Source organism: Ochlerotatus camptorhynchus, unplaced genomic scaffold, assembly GCF_037179485.1.
Source record: "Ochlerotatus camptorhynchus isolate MF236.1 unplaced genomic scaffold, CSIRO-AGI_Acam_v1.1 ptg000140l, whole genome shotgun sequence".
Classification (NCBI taxonomy): Eukaryota; Metazoa; Arthropoda; class Insecta; order Diptera; family Culicidae; genus Ochlerotatus; species Ochlerotatus camptorhynchus.
The window spans coordinates 2109477-2130424 of NW_027040630.1; the positions used below are offsets into that span (position 1 = coordinate 2109477).

The window sequence follows — 20948 nt, forward strand, 5'->3', positions numbered from 1 at the left end:
GGAATGTAAAGTGCTAATATAAATAAGTTTGTAATTATTTTCATTTCACACTGAAATCAAGACTAGAAAGCGTATTCAGCGAAAGCGTTAAGCCTATTTAAACCCGCACGTGCCATGCAGTGAAAATATCATTAAGAAACATTTCACTGTTTCAACTCAATGCACGTGAATTTTTTTTAACGTCGATCAAACAAGCCATTGAAGTTCACCTCAGTATTTTTTGACGTTTGACAAGCCAGTCAAGTTATAGTGAGTGAAATTCGCTAACTGGGCTGCACTTTTAGCCCAGCTAGCAAACACGTACTGTATTCGCAAGAAACACCGTTCTCTTCTTTTAATTCATTACCATTCGTGCATTTAAATTGTATGTAGAAAAATCTGATGCTTTCAAAGCTTTTCGTAGACACAAAACCTCCACACACTTCGAGGAATATTTAAAGCTTGAGACAAAGCTGAAACAATTAATCAAAGCAAAAAAACGCTGTTATTGGCGCAATTTCGTCGAGGGACTCTCACGAGAAACCTCAATGAACACCTTGTGGAGGGTGGCTCGCAACATGCGTAACCGCTCATCTTCTAATGAGAGTGGAGAATACTCCAACCGACGGATATTCGATTTCGCTAAAAAGGTCTGCCCGGACTCAGTTCCAGCACAACACATTCTTCGAGAAGCGTCTCCGGCAGCTCTCTGGATAGACCATTCACAATGCTGGAATTCTCTATGGCTCTTCTTTCATCGAACAACTCCTCACCGGGAAGCGATATCATTGAAAAATCTCCCAGATATCGCTAAAAGACGCTTGCTAGACTTATTCATTTCTTTGATTTACGGTTTAGCGACTTTGCAGTCAATTTAATTGTTTATGAGAAAGTTTGAACATACTGAGAGGTAAGCACATATCATCGGTAAGAGACGTGTGTGTGAGAAAATTTGCGAAAAAATCTAAGGGCACCGGTGGGATTCGAACCCACAATTGCCATTCAGTACACGGGTGCATTGCCAATTATACAACGGTGGATCTATGGTCTACGGATGTATTTGGCTGATGACTTTTGAGTTTCAAATCCGTTTCCCACCCTAGTCTTTTTGCGCAAGCGTTCTATGATACATGATATGTGCTTACCTCTCAGTATGTTCACACTTTCTCATAAACTTATTCATTTCCATACTAGAAAACAACATTATACCGCCTGAATGGAGACAGGTCAAAGTAATAGCCATTCGAAAACCTGGCAAACCAGCGTCTGACCCTAACTCGTACCGTCCGATTGCGATGCTTTCGTGCATTAGGAAATTGTTGGAGAAAATGATCCTTCGGAGACTCGATCAGTGGGTCGAAACAAATAACTTGCTATCAAATACACAGCTTGGGCTCCGCAAGATATTCAACTGGCCTTTGCGCACAAGGAGCAATTGATTTCAGTATTCTTATACATTAAGGGGGCTTTTGATTCAGTTTCCATTGAAATTCTGTCAGACAATCTGCACAGATGTGGACTTTCTGGAATTCTAAATAATTTCTTGTACAATTTGTTGTCAGAAAAGCAAATGAACTGTTCCCTTGGACAACTGACAACTTCCAGAATTAGCTACATGGGCCTGCCCTCTTCTTTATAACTTTTATGTCAAAGATATCGACAACTGTTTGGCAGAACAATGCACGCTAAGACAACTTGCAGATGACGGTGTGGTTTCCGTAAGAGGTCCACATGCCGTGGACTTGCAAGGACTATTGCAAAGTTCCTTAGATAACTTGTCCTATTGGGCTAGGAATCTAGGGATCGAATTCTCGCCGCAGAAAACTGAACTGGTAGTGTTTACTCGGAAGCGGTCCCCAGCCCAAATGCAGCTTAATCTTTTGGGCAGAAACATTAATCAATCATTGTCTTTCAAGTACCTTGGGGTCTGGTTTGATTCAAAGTGCAGTTGGAATACCCATATTACGTATTTGAAGCAAAAATGTCAACAGAGAATCAACTTTCTCCGTTCAATTTGCGGCACATGGTGGGGTGCTTATCCGGGAGACCTCATAACGCTTTATAAATCAACTATTCTCACTGTTCTAGAGTACGGTTCTTTCTGCTTTCTCTCGGCAAGAAAATGCCACCTTATAAAATTGGAACGAATTCAATATTGCGTATTGCTCTCGGCTGTATGCACTCAACGCATAACTCGAGTCTCGAGGTTCTGGCAGGAGTAACACCCCTCCAGAACCGTTTCTGGGAGCTCTCTTTCAGAATACTAATCAAATGCGGAGTGACGAACACACTAATAATTGAACATTTTGAAGAAATTCTTGGGCTGAACACACAATCTCCATTTATGAGAATCTACCACCACTACATATCGTCAGATATGTGTCTTCCTTGTTACACTCCAGACCGTGCTCACTTCACCAATCACAGTTCCTCAATTGAATATGATCTGACCATGAAACAAGCAACTCATGGGATTCCCGATCAACTTCGACCTATTATTATCCCGCGTATTTTTACTGAAAAGTACCAACACGTCAATTGCGTGAACACACGGCGAATGAGAACGACCCAAATTTGAGTTTAGTTCACTCATAATCGCCAAAAGTGCAGGAAATCAGCGATGAGTAAAATTTGTCTCATTCTAAAAAAATCTGCCGGAAAATGAGGAAATTGACGAAAATTTTATTCAGTCTCGGAGTAGTACCATGTACCATGAGTGAATCTAATCTTTATTTTTCCCAAATTCGGGAATTTTTCCCTGGAAAATCCTTGAAAAACCTGGGAAAACATGAGGCAAATTTACTCATCGCTGAGTTCCTGCACTTTTGGCGATTATGAGTGAACTAAACTCAAATTTGAGTCGTTCTCATTTGCCGTGCAGATATTTTACAGACGGGTCTTGTCTCAGTGGATCCACTGGCTTCGGTGTCTTCAATGAAAACTCTAGCGCCTTCCGCAAACTCCAGGAACCTTGTTCCGTTTTTGTTGCTGAGCTGGCAGCAATCAACTTCGCATTGGGGATGATTTCCAACATGCCCGCAGACCATTACTTCATCTTCTCAGATAGTCTCAGTTCGATTGAGGCTATTCGGCCGATGAAACCAAGTAGGCACTCATCTTATTTCCTTTCAAAGGTAAGGGAGCAGATCTCGGAGCAGATGAGTTTGCTGGTCGAAAGATCATATATATGATATGTCATTAGAAAAAATCATGTAAATTTAGGTGCTCTAAGAGTGACATATACGAGCGTTAATTTTGACATAAATTTAAGTCATAACAGACGCGAAATATAGCTCAATCAAACCTACTTTTCGTCGAGCATCGAACTTTCAGTCTCGGAGCACTTAATATTACATGAAATGTTTGTTTACGTCTCATCTTTTATGTCAAAGATGGATTCCGTCTCGTGTAAAATTAGTTATTTCTAAGTGTGTATATTACCTTTGTATGGGTCCCCTCACATTGCTCAATCCCAGGCAATGAGAAGGCGGACTTTCTCGCAAAGGAGGGCGCGGAGGAAGGCGAATTTTATGACAGGCAAATTTCACACGATGAATTTTACCATTTAGTGCGTCAGAGTACCCTTTCGAGTTGGCAAACCGAAAGAAATCTTGGGCGGTTGTTACATTCAATTATTCCTAATGTTTCTTCAAGAACGTGGTTTAAAGGCTTGGACTTAAGTCGTGACTTCATTCGCGTGATGAGTAGACTTATGTCCAACCACTACTCGCTAGATGTTCATCTCAATAGAATAAACCTCGTGGACAGCAACATCTGTCGGTGTAGAAACGGTTACGATGACATCGATCACGCAGTTTGGCAATGTACGGATAATGACGCCGCCAGAGAGCGACTTTTGAATACCCTTGAGGCCCAAGGAAAACAATCCTATGTTCCTATCAGAGACGTATTCGGAATTCACGATATCTGCTATATGCAGTCGGTTTATGTGTTTCTTCAAATGTCTAGTATAAGAATTTAATTCCTTTGTATTTTGTCTCTCTTTATTAATTTTTGTTTGTCTTGTCCCCCCGTCTCGATGAGTCTCATCGTCGCCCACTGGTCACCATAGCCGGTCGAACTCCAGACTTAACTAGAACCGCACTACCGTTCATACTGGCGATAACGCTCTGATGAGACAACGAAACCTTACCCCAAGCTCCTCCCCTGATCCTATCCTTCGATAATGTACCTCTCTAACCTCAAGTAAGCCGCGAGTATTCGACCCAACTCCTACTAGACATAGAATTAAGTGAATTTTGTTACAAACAAAGAACGATGAACTATCGGCTGCGTTAAGCTAACGCGATTGAGCCTTCCAAATAAACGAACTAGTTAAAAAAAATCGTGCATTTACTGAAAGGTGCTCCAATGCGCTCAAAGGATTGATTTTTGTTGAATACAGCGGGATCGAGCAGACACACCTACTCAAAGGATAAATTTTGTCAGACGCAACTAAGTGCAATATATGTTAAGAGACACACATATTAATTTCAAAATTAAATTTTGCAACAACTAACACCGTCTAGCAGCTACAAAAATGGGTTTTTATCAACCCTCAAGATCTCAGTTGAACTCAAGAATGCGCCAACACCCAGTGGGAGCTGAATTTATGTTAGACCCAAAATCATCGACATATCCTTTCATTGCAGTAATTTTTGCTCAATTCGCAAAAATGCAACATCAAGCATTGAGCAACCCCAAGTTCCCAACTCTATTTAAAATTTGAAATGAACAACCATCTTCATACTACAACGAGTTATTGTTAAAAACTAGCGAAATCAAGTATACTTAATCACAAGTTTCTGAAGAATGATTACCCTGAATTTGAAAGAAATTCCCTGAGATTCCCTGATTTTCCAGACTAAAAATGAATTCCCTGATATTCCCAGATTTTTCAGGTTTTGCAGATAGTCCACACCCTGCCTGGGGTTTTCCTGCAAGGAGTTCAGATTGCATGGCCCCCGGGATGGATCCTAATCTGAATTATTTCATACGATGGTGATATTTGATCCTTGTTTTGGTCTTGATTGGTACGGTTTCAGCATCCGATCGGCTGCCACTGTAATGTAAAGAGGGTCTAATATAAGAGAGGAGCGGATTAAAAACAAACAAACAAAGCCGTTGCATCCTATGCTTAGGTGATTTCTAGCAACACTGCCAATGCAATCAAGGTAGACTCTCGGTTTGATAGTTTGTTTGGCTCAAAAGCAGCCAGTCCCTTCACACTTATACTATTAAAAAAAACTGTCTGAGTAGTTAATGAAAAGCCACTTACTTATGTTTTTCGTAGCATAACATGCAATCGAATACACTAAAATAATAAAAACTAAATTTTGAATCTCTTGGTGAACGAAATTGAACACCGGTTTTCTTGCTAACATACGCAAAAGTATCATTGGACAAGAGTTGCCAGTTATATTTCCTCTAGCAATAAATTTAAGTTTAATAAAACAAGCAATTGCGAAGTTTTACTCATTAACATAGAGGTGTGGATGTATTTAATAGTGAATAAATATTAGAACGGTAATAAATAAAACCAAAACGACAATTTTTGCCATTTAAACAGTTCCATTGAAAATAATGCAAAAACTCCCTGGGCATTGGCATAACCTTGAGACCTGCTTAACTGCAACTAGGTTCCAGGGCTTGTCTGTATCTTTACATTATGAAAGATGCACACTAGTGATGCCAGTTGTGATATAGTGCACCAAAAGTTTGTTAGAATTTAACTACTAGCCAGCGGCGCCAATGGTGTAGTGGTAAGCGTGATAACCTCTCACCCCAGCAGGCCTGGGTTCAATCCCAGTTGGCACCGCCGGGATGTTCTGAGGCATAACATCTCTGATCACGCCTTTCTTTGGAAGAGAAGTAAATCCTTTGGGCCCCGGTTCATGAGTTGATGGGTCAATGGGTAGGGTTCAGGTGTGGGAGGTGCCTCCCTGGCGTCGGTAGCATTGGTGCTCAGCACGGAAAACGAGATCGACGGAAAACAAATTTACATGAAAAGGTTACAAAGTATGTGTTTGACACATAAAACCTGTCAATTTTGAGTCACAATCAGCGATTTGCTGATCGCTGAGTGAGTGAGTGAGTGATTGAGTGAGTGAGTGAAAAAATGCTGCTTGTGACTCTCATGAAGTGAAATAAACAGGTTTAATGTGTCAAACATAGTCTATGCAACCTCTTCTTGTATCTTACCAATACAAAATATGATCATAGCATCAAATTATTTCATAATTCAGAAAAACCTTGTTTTAGCTGAAATGAGTATTTGCAACCTTGATTCTCTGAAAATTAAATAGACAGGTTTTATGAGTTAAACACTTACTTTACAAACCTCGTTAATGTATCTTACAAATACAACATACCATGCCATGAATGGATGTGGCCAATGCGGTCGTGGGCACTCCAAATGACTACCATTGAACTAGTTTTTGAATTCTCATGTGATTTAGGGTATCGCATCATGCATTTTTTTTATTTTTTGTTTGGCGCAGCTATAAAGTAAGACCATGCTGGAGAATACGGGGTCCAATTCCCAGCCCTTAACTTGATATATATACTAATGCAAAAATGGTACAAGCTTAGAAACCTCTCAATTAACAACTGTGAAAGTTAACGGCGCCGGTGGTGTAGTGGTAAGCGTGATTACCTCTCACCCCAGCAGGCCTGGGTTCAATCCCAGTCGGCGCCGCCGGGATGTTCTGAGACATAACATCTCTGATCACGCCTTCCTTCGGATGGGAAGTAAAGCCGTTGGTCCCCGGTTCATGAGTTGATGGGTCGATAGGTAGGGTCCAGATGTGGGAGCTGTCTTCCTGGCACGTCGGTAGCATTGGTGCTCAGCACGGAAAACAAGATCGACGGAAAAAACAAACCAAAGGAAAAAAAAAACTGTGGAAGTTCTAAAAGGACACTAAGTAGAGAGCCGGCGTAAAGTCCGAGTAGGGACGGAACAAAGACAAAGACAAAAATAAGAATATGATGGATGTTTACCCTAGTCAGAAATTAACCACTTCCCTGGGTATACCCGGAACATGTTCGGTCAAATTGATTGAAAAACTTTATGCTCAATTGACGCCAGGTGACAGGTTAAGGTGACTACCGACAGACTATTCAAGCAACTATACTTATAGTTTCTAGTGGCTAGTAATCCGAATCTCAATGATCCATGTTTTGATCTATGACTACTTGGAACGTGGAACATCTATTTTGCTCTGGGTTGTTAATCGGTAGCCATCGATAACGTCAGTGCTAACATCTACAATACAAAATTCTCATTGCAGACGTTATCGACCATTATCGATTAACAACCCTGATCTCCCTTTAAAATATGTATTTATTATGTAAGGAAAAAATGTGGGATACCGTATTTAAATTTCCAGCGCATTTCGTCAATAGCAAAAGTTCTACCGTTTTTTAAATATATTTATTTCTGATGCCCATTTGTATGCAAAATATTGGAGAATAGTTTGGATCTACTTGAAATTTCAGGATGGTATAAGGTGAAGGTTCGCTCTGGGCGAATATTTGACGTTTGTAATTCGGGATACATGATTCGCCCAATATATTTCATCAAGCATTTAATAAAAAAACATTAATAACATTCCCTTTAAACAAACTTTAACTGCTGTAGAGCATGACATTTGCCGCGAACCTTTCCTATTTAAATGAAACTTTGTCTATATAAATCTTCCATCGATAAATAGACCATTTTGGCTTATGCGTCATATTTTAAGAGGGCATATGTACTTTCATGGGCACTATGTTTGAGAAAATGTATCTCATAAACTATTTATTGTAACAAATGGTTTTGACAAACGAATTATAGAGAATTAATTAAAATGGGCTTTAAAATATATACTGAAAAATATAGTTTATTATTAAATTAATTAAAAAAGAATTTCAATCTAAATTATTGAAGAAAAAATATGTTTTCTCGTAGGAGACCGTCATTTTGTGGATTTTTGAAAGTATATATTTTGAAATGTTAAGTAAGAATTATAACCACTTATAACGATCAAAAATGCTCATGTCAATTCGAAGTATTTTGGAAATAAATTCGAAAAATATGTTTTTACCCTGTGATCAAGCCTTTTTTTTCTGTTCTCCTCTGACATAACACCACTATGATCAGTAATTTGATCTATTGTAGTTTAGTGCATGTCGTATTACTCCATCACTATTGAGAAAAGGATGAAGTATTCGATTTTTTTACTGTTGTCATTCTCGCATTTATCGCAAGGATCCGACTCTAATTGAAAGGTTCCGCTATCTATACCCTTCGGAGTGTTGAAACACCCTCCAAAGACGCGCCTCTTTGTCAGTCAAAATTGGAATTCTTAGCAACAAAATTAAGGAATGACACCGATAATGACCATGCATCAGAACCCTAGTCTTAACCACTTCAAACTAGGGAACAACGAATAGAAGATTTGGTATCACATAGATGAAGGCTAACTAACTCATTTTTTCCTTGTTTCAAGATCATCCTCGGTGGACAAAGCCGAGTCTTTTTACTATCAACAAGGAATAAAAAGTAACAAGGACTAAAATGTGTTCCTTTGATTACTGAAAAATCCTGTTCCCGTAGTTTGAAGTAGTCAGGACTAGGAATCGGTGGATCTTACATCCTGTAGCGTACCACGAAAAGGTGATCTACACACGTTACGGGGCAGCCTTTGTCATATGTGTGTCGTGCTGTACATGGAGCCTGTGATTAATTTTTATAGAAAAAATTAACAAAAATGTTTTTAATAAGTTAGATTCAAGACTATTCTAAATTTTTGAAACATGTTTAGTGAGAGTATTTTTAGATGCATTGAGTGGAAACATGATTTTTGTGTGTATTATGAAGATTTAAATATAAACCACCCTAGTGAACTATGGAGAACCAAATGCTAGTGATGGTTTAAATTTATACTAAAGTGGAATAATTTTATAAACCAATTCATCAATGTTCCACATCACGAAAATTCTATGTCCAAGAAAGCCGATCTTTGACGAGAAATGATTTCGTGTGTTACTTCTGTGGGCGCAGAGCTCTCTATTATGGCAATCCCCCAGGTCCCTGGTCTAGAACCACGGGGACCAACGGGGTGGGCTTTCCACCAGCCTCTTTTGTTGGCTTAGCTCACGACTCTTCCCCAGGTCGTATCTCGACAAAGAGTGAGATGGTGAGGCTGATCAGGGCGCAAATAACCTTCTACTCGGTCTTCTTTTAGGCACTTTTTATTTAGGATATCACGTTACTTACGTATAATAGGGTGTGTGTGTGTGTGTGTGTGGGTGTGTGAATGGCCGGCCGGCGTGCTGGATCGTGGATCACTGGGCGGATGACCCAGCGGATGATCTGCTAGTTTAGGAATGACGCGATCTCGTGTCTCCCGACGCTCGCTTGGTTGACCGCTCCGACGGTCTAGACAGCGTTCGGTTGATCGCCAGTGATTGCGAGGAACTTCACGCTCGCTGGGGGGGTTGACCGCTCCGACGGTCTAGAAAGCGTTCGGGTTGATCGCCAGTGATTGCGAGGAACTTCACGCTCGCTGGGGGGGTTGACCGCTCCGACGGTCTAGAAAGCGTTCGGTGGCTCAACGCTGAACAGCGGAGACTCAAACTAAGAACAATGGGTCCTTGGGTTAAAACAATGGGAGGTCTTATTATATGGAAACTACTGGGCAGTTGGGTTAGGTATGTTACCTGATTCTTTGATTAACGCGTTCCTGAGGTTTTTATTTCCACTTTACTTAACTGGAAATTCACTTCGACTTGAAATGTTTGAACACTTGGACTATGTTGTAAATATACCGATACTAGTTTGTGAACTATGATCCAAACCTCCTTCGAGAAGAGCTGAAGTGGAAAAGAACTTGCCCATTCGATCTGACCCAGTAGTATCCTCCTATTTGACCATACTCCCTGTTTCCACCCGTCATACTTTTCATTTATTTCCCTCTTTTGTTAACCGATCCTGGTTGTGGTGTCTGTATGGGAAGTGTACCTTATGTTTTACAAATTGTGTTCTGATAATTTTAATTTGACCGTTTCTTTGGAGTGGTATTTTTAATCTGTTCTGCTATTTCTTTACATATTTTCATTTGTTTTTAATAAATTAAGTTTTATAACATAGAACATTAAGTAAATAAACAATAACTTTCGGCATAACCTTTAAATAAATAGATTAATATTATAGATAACTCAATAGACTATTGTTAGCAACAGTCGGCCTTGCTCGTTCATACTTAATAGCAGTATGGATTGCCGATACCTACACTCACTCTCATTGCTCAGTGCTGGTGATATAGGGTAAACTACCCAAACGGTAACACGTGATAACACCAGATCTCGACGTTTCATGCGTTTTTAAGTGAACTGGCAAAAACAAAATTTCATGAAATCTGGGTTAATTTTCTGTTTTCAAAAAACTCAAACTTTGACGATTTTGCGCCACCCCATCTTGTCCGATTGTGCCCCAATCTTGCACAGGGTCTTTTTTCGAAGTAATAATAATTTTTATATGGTCAGTTTTGGAAATTTAAGATGACCATTTTCATTGGCACCCTAATATAGACCTCGTCAACAGTAGAAAAGTGTGCATATCAATGTTCGTGCATTCAAAAAAAAAAGTATTGAAAAATTGCTGATCCGATACATGAGGGATATGAATTCACTAAATGGCACACCCTTGAGACCAAAGAAACGTTACTGCGTCGTCATACTATCATCAGTGCCATGCATTCAATGCAAATTTATTCACGCATCGTACACTAAACATATGTATGCAATTCTCTTCAGAATGTGTTCTATCGTTAAAGCACGCTCATTTTTTGTATTTCATCTTTTTTCGACTTGCAGCCTTACCTTTGCGAGGCCTCATATATACTGCTGGAGTACGCTAGGACATGTATGTTCATGTGGATGTTCATAGAAGGATTATATTTACACAACGTGGTCACCGTCACGGTATTCCAGGGACGCTTCCCACACACGCTATACGCAATGCTCGGCTGGGGAGGCCCGGTGGCACTGACCGCTATTTGGGCTGTGACCACTGCACAATACGTAGGCCAGCAGAAGTGAGTAGAAGTGCAACGGTCACGGTAGTGTACCTACCAGATCATAAACCACGTCATCTTCATCATCATTCCACCGCAAAAATCATCAACATCACTGCTCTACGGTATCGCATTTATCACTGTCCATTATTGTTTGATTTTTTTTTGTGTTTGTCTAATGTTGCATTGCATTGGTTTAATCCCGTCGGATTAGTATTTGTGGATCAGCGTTCTAAACAACGTAAATTATATTGACTTTCAGTTGCATGCCATCATATTATTAAGCAGTTTTAAAGTGAAGTTCGAATCTTTTTGGTTGTAATGAATAGGGCACTGCACTACTTCGTCATAAGGGGCCAATTTCTGTCATACGCGTCGAAAAAATTAATGAAAACAAATAGTTGATTTCAAAAATGCTAAATCTTATTTTTTACTCACTAGTTAAATTACGACAAATGTGAAAAAATTCCAGGGGCTGCAAAATAACCGATTTAATGGGGATATCCCGCAGTAAAGTGAACTATCACAAGTTAGTACCGCAGCCTATTACCCTTGAAGGTGGTAGCATGTACTTAGGGGCAGGCATGGAAAATCATTTACATTCATTTCATGCATTCATTTACATTCATTTGCCTCTAACTTTTTTCATTAACAGCATTCCACAAAATAATGTATAGAGCTTTTGTAGGTTTTGTTGTTAACTACAACTTTGCTCATAACATAAATCTGTATCTCTTATGCATCATGAACTAGAGCGGGCAGAACTTGTTATTGTTTTTCAGTGAATGTAAAATGCATTCAGGTTCGTCATGCATAAGATATACGGATTTGAGTTTTTAACAAAAGTTGTAGTTAATAACAAAGCCTACAAAAATTCCATACATCATTTTGTGAAATTCTGTTGTTGAAAAAAGTTAGGGACAAATTAATGTAAATGAATGCACGAAATGAATGCAAATGATTTTCCATGCCTGCTAAGAGGCTGTCCATATACCATGTGGACAGTTTACGGGGAATATAGGGTAGTTTTCTTGAGATTCAATGGACCATACCAATTTTTAAATTGGATGATTGTCCACGTAGTAATTATATACAAAATATATATTGATGAATCCATTTTAATTTAAAGTTAAGCATTAAAATATTGTGTGCCAGCATGTTAACAACAGGATCATGCTCAGAAGCACTTTCGTACGGAAGACTGTTATCAGAATCCGAATCTTCAGGGTCATCTCTTTGATTTTCGACTTCTCTATTCGGATCAACAGCACCGCTACATGCACTTCAAGCAAACGGAGACCGGAGACGTGCTGGTCATTTCCTCTCCAACTCCATTCCACAGTGGGTCCGGAATGAAATATAGCAGGAAAAGTGTATGTTTGGAGTTGAGTTAAATGAATTTTTTTTTTTACTTTTGGTTAAAATTTAACAGATGGAATGTTATTGATTAACCCTGTTATACAAGCGTGGTTAGATTTGAAAGACAATAAGTTAAATTTGTGCAACCGTGGCTGAGTTCTTCTCGAAAACTGGTCGATCGACAACACAGGGATTTTCGAACATAGAGAATAACTTTCGAAATGTCACATTTAACCATGAGTTAAGTTTAACTTGACAATGGTTCACAGGCTTAGGCTGTGTTCCATTTGATGAGTTTTCACTTAAATTTGACAGATGAAAATTGTTCAAATAAACCTGCTATTCCAGCAGACTTATTTCTGACCGACAAGGAATCAATTTTGACAGACACCTTCACGAAAATCGGGTGATCAACAGCAGAGGAATTTTCAAACATTATAATTTATTTCCGAAGTGTCAAATTTAAGTGAAAATTCACTAAATGGAACACAGCCTTAGTTAGGACCAGGGATGTTAATTTATATCCGTCAATAAGGTATGCGTTAACGTCTGTAATGTAGCGGCGCCGGTGGTGTGATGGTAAGCGTGATTACCTCTCACCCCAGCAGGCCTGGGTTCAATCCCAGTCGGCGCCGCCGGGATGTTCTGAGGCATAACATCTCTGATCACGCCTTCCTTCGGAATGGAAGTAAAACCGTTTGTCCCCGGTTCATGAGTTGATGGGTCGATAGGTAGGATCCAGGTGTGGGAGCTGCCTTCCTGGCGTCGGTAGCATTGGTGCTCAGCACGGAAAACAAGATCGACGGAAATCAACTCAAAGGAAAAAAAAAAACGTCTGTAATGCAAATTAACCATTGCAGACGTTATCGAAATTGTTAAAGTTTTTGCTGCAAATATGGCGCAGCGATACCACCTTCTTTATTTGCTATCACCAGCAATGTTGAAGAACGTGAAATTTTTCGATCGGTTTTGGTCCAGCTAGTACTTTAAAAAAAAAGTTGGAATCAGGGGGTTGTGACCCACCACATAAACTTGACCCATATAGGATAATTTACATAAAAGAATAATATGACACAGACAGAAAACATAAACAGACATAACACATTATCGTCGCTAAAACATTACCGCCATCTGTTGAGTACACTATGGTGGGTAGTACGCTGCACAGATGGCGGTAGTGTGTAAACGTCAAACGCAAGGGAATTGACTGTGCGCGCCACTAGTGGCGGTACTACCAACTGCGATACTCTTAAATTTACCGTCAAATGCTTGTTCGAAGAACAACTTGCGAGTGTTATGTCTGTTTGTCTGAGATATGACTCTCAATATACCTCTGTGATATTTTTACGAATGATAGTCTTTTTGATGTTCATTTTGAATAATGGATAACATTTTGCGTCCACTTACACTTTCTTGAGAAAAACCATTCTGAAAATCATGTAGTGTTTTTTTTTTCAAATTTAATATACTATTTATTTCTTAGTACTCGGAAAAAAAATTACTGCTCTGGAAAATATTGGCTAGACCAAAACTGATAAAAGTATTCATTTGATCGAATTTATAAAACTTAATACTAAAAACGTTAATTTCAGACAAATTTTACAAAACATCGTATATCTTTGTTGTTTGAAGATTTACTGGTTTTATTTCTTCAGTAAACTTTCATAAAATTTCACGTTCTACAGTTTTGCAGAAGACAGCAAAGCACTAGTGTTGCGCAATATATAAATTTCAAAGACAGTATACAGAAAAAAAAGTTGTTGAATATTACATCCAAACTGCTGCAACCAGGTCAATCCATCGGTTGTGTAATATAGCGTACATCGATTTTGCGAACAAAATTAAATCCATTGATGTAATATTGTACCTGCTTTTTGCTATTACATCATTATTTCATACATCAGCTTGAATTACATTGATTGATATTACATTTTTTTTGCTGTGTAGGTGGTTGACCTAAGGTCTCCTATCCCCGTAATGAGGCTGCCATCTTAGATGTAGCTTCCGGGGAAGAGCATTTCTTATTCTGCAGCAGGATGCCAGTTAGATGCTGTTTGAGCTGCACATCCGTGGTGGACAGACGCATTGGCGAATCATTTCCTCTACCGCCTTGCTATTGTTACCGCGCCAGTGTTCGCGTCGCACCTCCTCACTTTGCTATTGTTGAATTGGCAATATTTCCCATGCAACGCCACCCAGCTGTGTCCATGTTTCAGCTGGTAGTCGTTAGTAATCATATGAATCGTGGAGGCGTGAGGTGGGGACTTGTCAGGACCGGAGCTAGGTACCACGCTCCTTCCAAGTTGTCAACTCACCATTTTGTAGCCCAGATAAATTTATATCGTAGTTAAAAGTGACAGATGAAAAGTTATAGATTAACCCTGCTAAAGGGTGATACGGTCAAAATTTGGTCAATATCAACTTGACGTATTTCTTTCAATTTTGCATTTAAAAAACCTGAACACCCCTCATTTTGAAGGTGTGTGTGTGTAGAATGTTGCTCCTATTTTGATTTTGGAATTCACTCTTCAGTTGTCAAAATGCCGTCCAAGCAAGAAGAGCAGCGTATCAAAATTTTGCTCGCGCATCGCGAAAATCCGAGCTACTCGCACGCAAAGTTGGCAAAATCGCTAAAAGTTGCCAAATCAACCGTTACAAATGTAATTAAAGTGTTTGGGGAACGTTTGTCGACAGCCAGGAAGTCTGGATCGGGGGGAAATCGAAAACCGGAAGCCGCTGAGACGACAAAGAGAGTTGCCGGTAGTTTCAAGCGAAACCCTAACCTCTCTCTCCGAGATGCCGCAAATAAGCTGGGTGTATCGTCTACAACCGTGCATCGAGCCAAAAAACGAGCCGGACTATCGACTTACAAGAAGGTAGTGACTCCAAATCGCGATGATAAACAAAATACGACGGCCAAAGCGCGATCCCGGAGGCTGGACACGACGATGCTGACGAAGTTTGACTGCGTGGTAATGGACGACGAAACCTACGTCAAAGCCGACTACAAGCAGCTTCCGGGACAGGAGTTTTATACGGCAAAAGGAAGGGGAAAGGTAGCAGATGTTTTCAAGCACATGAAACTGTCAAAGTTCGCAAAGAAATATCTGGTTTGGTAAGCCATCTGTACCTGTGGCTTGAAAAGCAGCATTTTCATAGCTTCCGGGACTGTCAACCAAGAAATGTACGTGAAAGAGTGTTTGAATAAACGTCTGCTGCCTTTCCTGAAGAAACACGGTTGTTCCGTACTGTTTTGGCCGGATTTGGCATCTTGCCATTACGGTAAAAAGGCCATGGAGTGGTACGCCGCCAACAACGTGCAGGTGGTTCCCAAGGACAAGAACCCTCCCAACACGCCAGAGCTCCGCCCAATTGAGAAATACTGGGCTATTGTCAAGCGGAACCTAAAGAAGACCAAAAAAACTGCTAAGGGCGAGCAGCAGTTCAAGGCAAACTGGCTTTCTGCGGCGAAGAAGGTGGACAAGGTGGCTGTACAAAATCTGATGGCAGGGGTCAAGCGTAAGGCCCGGCAATTCGGATTTGGAAAAGCGGAAGCCTAACTGAATATTTTTCCTGAATTTTATACTAATTGAACTTGAAAAAGAAATTTAATTTGATTTTTTAAATAAACGATTTCACCGATTTACACGCGTTTTCCCTTGACCAAATTTTGACCGTATCACCCTTTATTCGAGCGTGGTTATTCCTGACCAGGGCTGCTAAGGACAATCACGCCGCTAACGTCAGCGTTGACGTTTTCAATTAAATTTGCATTGAAGACGTTAAAGCTAACTTTAACCATAGAGGTAACTCTAAGACCACTGGGTCCCGAAGAAAATCATTATTATTTTTGGCTCACTCAGTACCAGAACAACGGTCCCAAGCAGTCCCAAGCTATCACATTCGATTGCAGTCAATGGATGGCAATCGATGTCCGTCGGTGATTGGAACTAGATTGCGGTACAGAGATCGACCTTAAATAAAGGAAAGAAGAAGAAGGTTTATTTGAAAATTTTCCAGCTGTCAAATTTAAGTGAAAATTTACCAAATGGAACACAGCCTTAATGTGACACAATAGTGCATGCCTCTTGGTGATATAGTTTCAACTAGAGAGGGTCCTAGTATGAGAGAGGAGCGGATTCAAGTCGGTGTCGGCGAAGTCGGTGATAATTTCTAAGTGTGTACTGTGCCCCTGGTTTAATTGAGCTACCTCCACTACTTCTTGTCCACACGGCCAATCATACCAACTCAGCGACTGAGAATAAGTGACTCAGAGAATTTTCTTTCCATATGAAATTTACTCAGATTTGGAAGAAACTGCAGTTACTCATAAGCTATGGAGTAACTGCAGTTTCTTCCAAATCTGAGTAAATTTCGTATGGGAAAAAAATCTCTGAGTCAATTATTCTCAGTCGCTGAGTTGATATGATTGGCCGTGCACCAACATCTTTATGAATTCTGGGTATTTGAAGCCTCCCTTCATATGGTCGTCTCGTCGTTCGTTTTGCAGAGCATGTATCTAGGTGACTTCTTACAAATCACATATTTTACACAGCTCAGATCTTGTGTGGCCTGGTGACCGAAGCCTATGCTGCGTGATGAACTAGCCTTCAGCTAAAAATCACGATGATAAAGTAAAAACTAAGCCCATGCATCTCTTTCGATGCTAGATGGCCCTGAGCGAACACACTAACTATCCGACTTTCGTGTTAGCTTTGGCCGTCAAAAGTGTTATAATCACCGTCTGCGTGCCTTCGTGCCACCCACTTGATCCGGATTGTCATCGGTTCTTTACCCTGCTCGATTTGCACCTTCAGTGAATCTCTCAACTCGTCTCGTTGAGATTTTTGCATTTGAAAACCGTCTCCAGAGTTTCTCCACCTCATATAAAGATTTCTCGACGACCTCGAAGAACATTATCTCCTTTCTGGGTACGCCTGGTTTTGACTACTTCGTCTTCTTGCTCCATCAGCTCACTTTCGGGAGGAGTGCTGTGTACAACATTATACCTTTTAATTTGGCTAACAAAGCGTCGCATTTTGACGTAGGACTACGTCTTTCATTTCTATACTGGGGGTACACTTTGTGAAAACCGAAAAAGGAACATGAAACAAAATTATGGAAGATGTTGAACATTAATAACTCAGTTGCTCCTGGACCAATTTAAATAATTTTATCACCAATCGATCAGAGATCTTTATACGCATAGCATTCCGACTGGTGATTTTTAACGTGAAGCTATTGAAAAAGTGGTAATGTGAAGCATTGTCCAATGTACAAATAAAAAGTGATAATTTTATCACTGTTTTCACGACATAAACATTCTTCCCAAACCCAGTCCTCATAATCGAGTACCACTTGGTTGCACATCATTTTGCTTTAACCTGAAAAGATATAAAAGAGCGCTGCTGTATGGCATTAGCTCATTTTCGCTTCGGACGGCGTAATGAACAGCAATAGCAGCAGTAGGAAGGCGGTGGCTAGTTCACTCTTCTACATCCAACAAGCAACAATTGACTGGAGGAAACAACAACAACAAAGGAGGAAAAGGTCTTGGTTAAATAGGCGCCAAGCGTCATCGCAAAGTTCTTCGAGATAACCGCCATCCATCGTCTGGGTCGCCGTGGTGGTGTCTAAACGTATCTCCGGTCTGATCTACGAGGTGTGCTGAAAGTGTTACTGGAAAATGAGGTCCGTGGTGCTAAATACGCCAACCGTACACAGCAAAAAAATAATTTTGATATCACATAAAAGTGGATGCACTTCAATCGTGTCGAAAATATGGTGTAATATTACTTGCCAAAAAGGACAAAAATATCATTAATACTGTGCATGAACTGAAATTACGTTGCCTTTACTGCATTTGTTTATTTTTGTGGCCATATAAATTACATGAGATTTTCGTCGTGATTGAAGTGCATCCTCTTGGATGTAATATAAAAATCTATTTTTTGCTGTGTAAGTGGCCATGGACGTCCTCTGCAATAAAACGGCCCTTTTCAGGCCATCAAGCTTATACACGCAGAAAAAAATATTTTAAACGTAATAATATTTGACGTAAATTTAATAAGAATTTCATTTTGTTTTGGCTGCAAAAAGAAATCATTATTATTTCAACAATCCAGTATCTTTGTTTCTAAAAACCCATGGATTGTTAAATCAAAAAGAAAATATTTTCGAATTTACAAGAGAGCTTTTATGGTTTTGACGTAAGCTGTCAAATTTGGCAGGTGATGGGTCAACAAAAAAATATGTTTGTTTTTAAAAGAGATTTCTTGTTGATTCAATCAATTTATTTTATTTAGACTGACAATATACGCAGTAGAAATAAAAATATGTTTATTGATTCATTATTCAATAATTTGGGATTATTTTTATGTTTTGTTTTCTATTTGTAACAAACAGAATAACAATTGAAACCTTTCTGAGGCATAAAATCTCTCCGGTTCATGAGTTGATGGGTCGATAAGTAGGGTCCAGGTGTGGGATCGGCCTTCCTGGCGTCGGGAGCATTGGTACACAGTACTGAAAATAAGATCGACGGAAAAAATAAAGGATAAAAAAGAAAAACTGTTTATATTTTGCGACTGCAGCATACTTGCTTACCTCTAGAGCTGAATCAAACGAGAATTTTTTTGTTATTGTTTACATTTTTGTCCGGGTGGAAACGAGGGAATGGTTGGTAGTTATTTTTGCATTCATGGCCCGGGGAACAGACACAACAAATAAATGTTAAATTAAAATCAACTGTTGTTGGCTTAATAAAAGAATATTGTTGTTTTTACAATAGTTGCAGTTGAAGAGTGGCTTATGAAAACAAAAAGAATCTTATTTTGAATTTATTTGAATAAATATTATCGAAACAATAAAATGCAACATAATTTCAACCGGAATTGTTTGTGTAAATACAAATAAAGTTTTTTTTCTTTCAATGCAAACAATTTTCTGTCCGTGTAACAGTAAAGAGTTGGAATAGAATTTATCTGTGCCTGTGTGTCCATATTCAGAACCACAGGCCCCCAACGACCACACAAAATGCTCTCCAGAGTTGTAATCGTGTAACCAAACTAAGAAGCAGGGGTACAAGTGATTTTGATTAATTCTCATCATCAACTTTCTCTTTGAAAAAAATTACTACAAATTTGGTACGTCTACAATTCAAAATCGGAATGAGTTTAGATAATAGATGATTGATCAATTAAAATAACTAAATGCTCTTCACATTTATTCCGTCCACTAGCGGTCCTACGTCAAGCTTCCGTTCTTGCCCCTAGGCACAGACACGAAAAGAAGAAACACGAGAAGAAGAAAGAGAAGCCAAGGTCTCGAAAGAAGATAAAATTTCGAGACCTTGGCTTCTCTTTCTTCTTCTCGTGTTTCTTCTTCTCGTGTTTCTTATTTTCGTGTTTCTTCTTCTCCTGTTTTTTTTATTTTTCTCTTCTTCTTTCTTTTTCACAGTACTTCATGTCGTCTTTTTGATCTCTAGCTCACATGCTGTCATTTTTCTTCGAAGCCTTAACCGCTCCAGTAAACTTTGTTTTCTCCGTGGCCTTCTTCAGCGACTGTTCGGCAATGACATACGTAGTAGAATGACGGGATTATAACTAATTTAAACTTCAAATTAACTAAATTTATACTAACTGTCAATATTGGATCAAATTGTGTAGCACATATTTTTTATGATTTTTAAAACTACATTTAAGAGTTAATCCCTTTATCATTATCACCTCCATCCAATCGTCCGTCACGAGAAATAGTACATGAAAACCATAATGATGAATCTTGATTACTTTTTTCTTCTGTTGTTCCGGATTAAAAGATGCTGGTGGGGATACAACCTAACGCCTTATTACTGGATTCTAGAAGGTCCAAGATTAGCAGTAGTTCTGGTCAGTAAATCAAATTATTTATGGAAATGAAGTCACATCTGAAAAAATCGTTCTCTTTGCAGTTGAATTTCATATTTTTACTCAATATCATTAGAGTGTTAATCGTTAAGTTGCGCCAGAGCCACACAAGTGATGTAGAACAGGTTCGAAAAGCAGTGCGGGCGGCCGTCGTTCTAGTGCCATTATTAGGAATAACCAATATACTTAACATGACTGAGGCACCGTTGCACCGAACAGCGCTAGAGTTTGCACTTTGGTCGTACGTCACGCACTTCCTAACATCGTTCCAGGGATTGTTCATCGCTCTGTTGTACTGTTTCTTAAATGGAGAGGTAAGATTGTTACTGTTTGTTACAGATTGTTTCACTCGCTGGAACTGAATTATCACTGGATGTGTATTTGAACAACATAACAAGTTAAAATTTGCCTGGTCCGGGATGTTTAGCTATGTTCAGACTATACACCTTATTAGATTGACTCTTTAATTCTTTACACAATTGTAGGTACGAATCGCACTGATGAAAAGTCTCAGCGTATATCTGTCTATTAGGGGACACCATGATTGGCCCGTTCGCAGGCCATCAATGTTTTCAGCAGCTTACGGGACTGCCCCGGAAACAGAAGCACCTAATGTAGTCGAATCAAATCGGTAAGTATGAAAGCT

At 39.5% G+C, this 20948-nt stretch overlaps 1 protein-coding gene across 4 annotated transcripts in view; it reads left to right on the plus strand.

Moving 5' to 3' along the window:
- Pdfr (Pigment-dispersing factor receptor) overlaps positions 1-20948 on the plus strand; it is a 70062-nt gene that overhangs the window by 37483 nt on the left and 11631 nt on the right. For all 4 annotated transcript variants that reach the window (XM_065221218.1, XM_065221215.1, XM_065221217.1 and 1 more), the window contains exons 6-9: positions 10837-11057; positions 20215-20284; positions 20347-20616; positions 20788-20933. In XM_065221218.1, coding sequence (XP_065077290.1) covers positions 10837-11057; positions 20215-20284; positions 20347-20616; positions 20788-20933 — 707 coding nt within the window. The remainder of the gene's footprint in view (positions 1-10836; positions 11058-20214; positions 20285-20346; positions 20617-20787; positions 20934-20948) is intronic.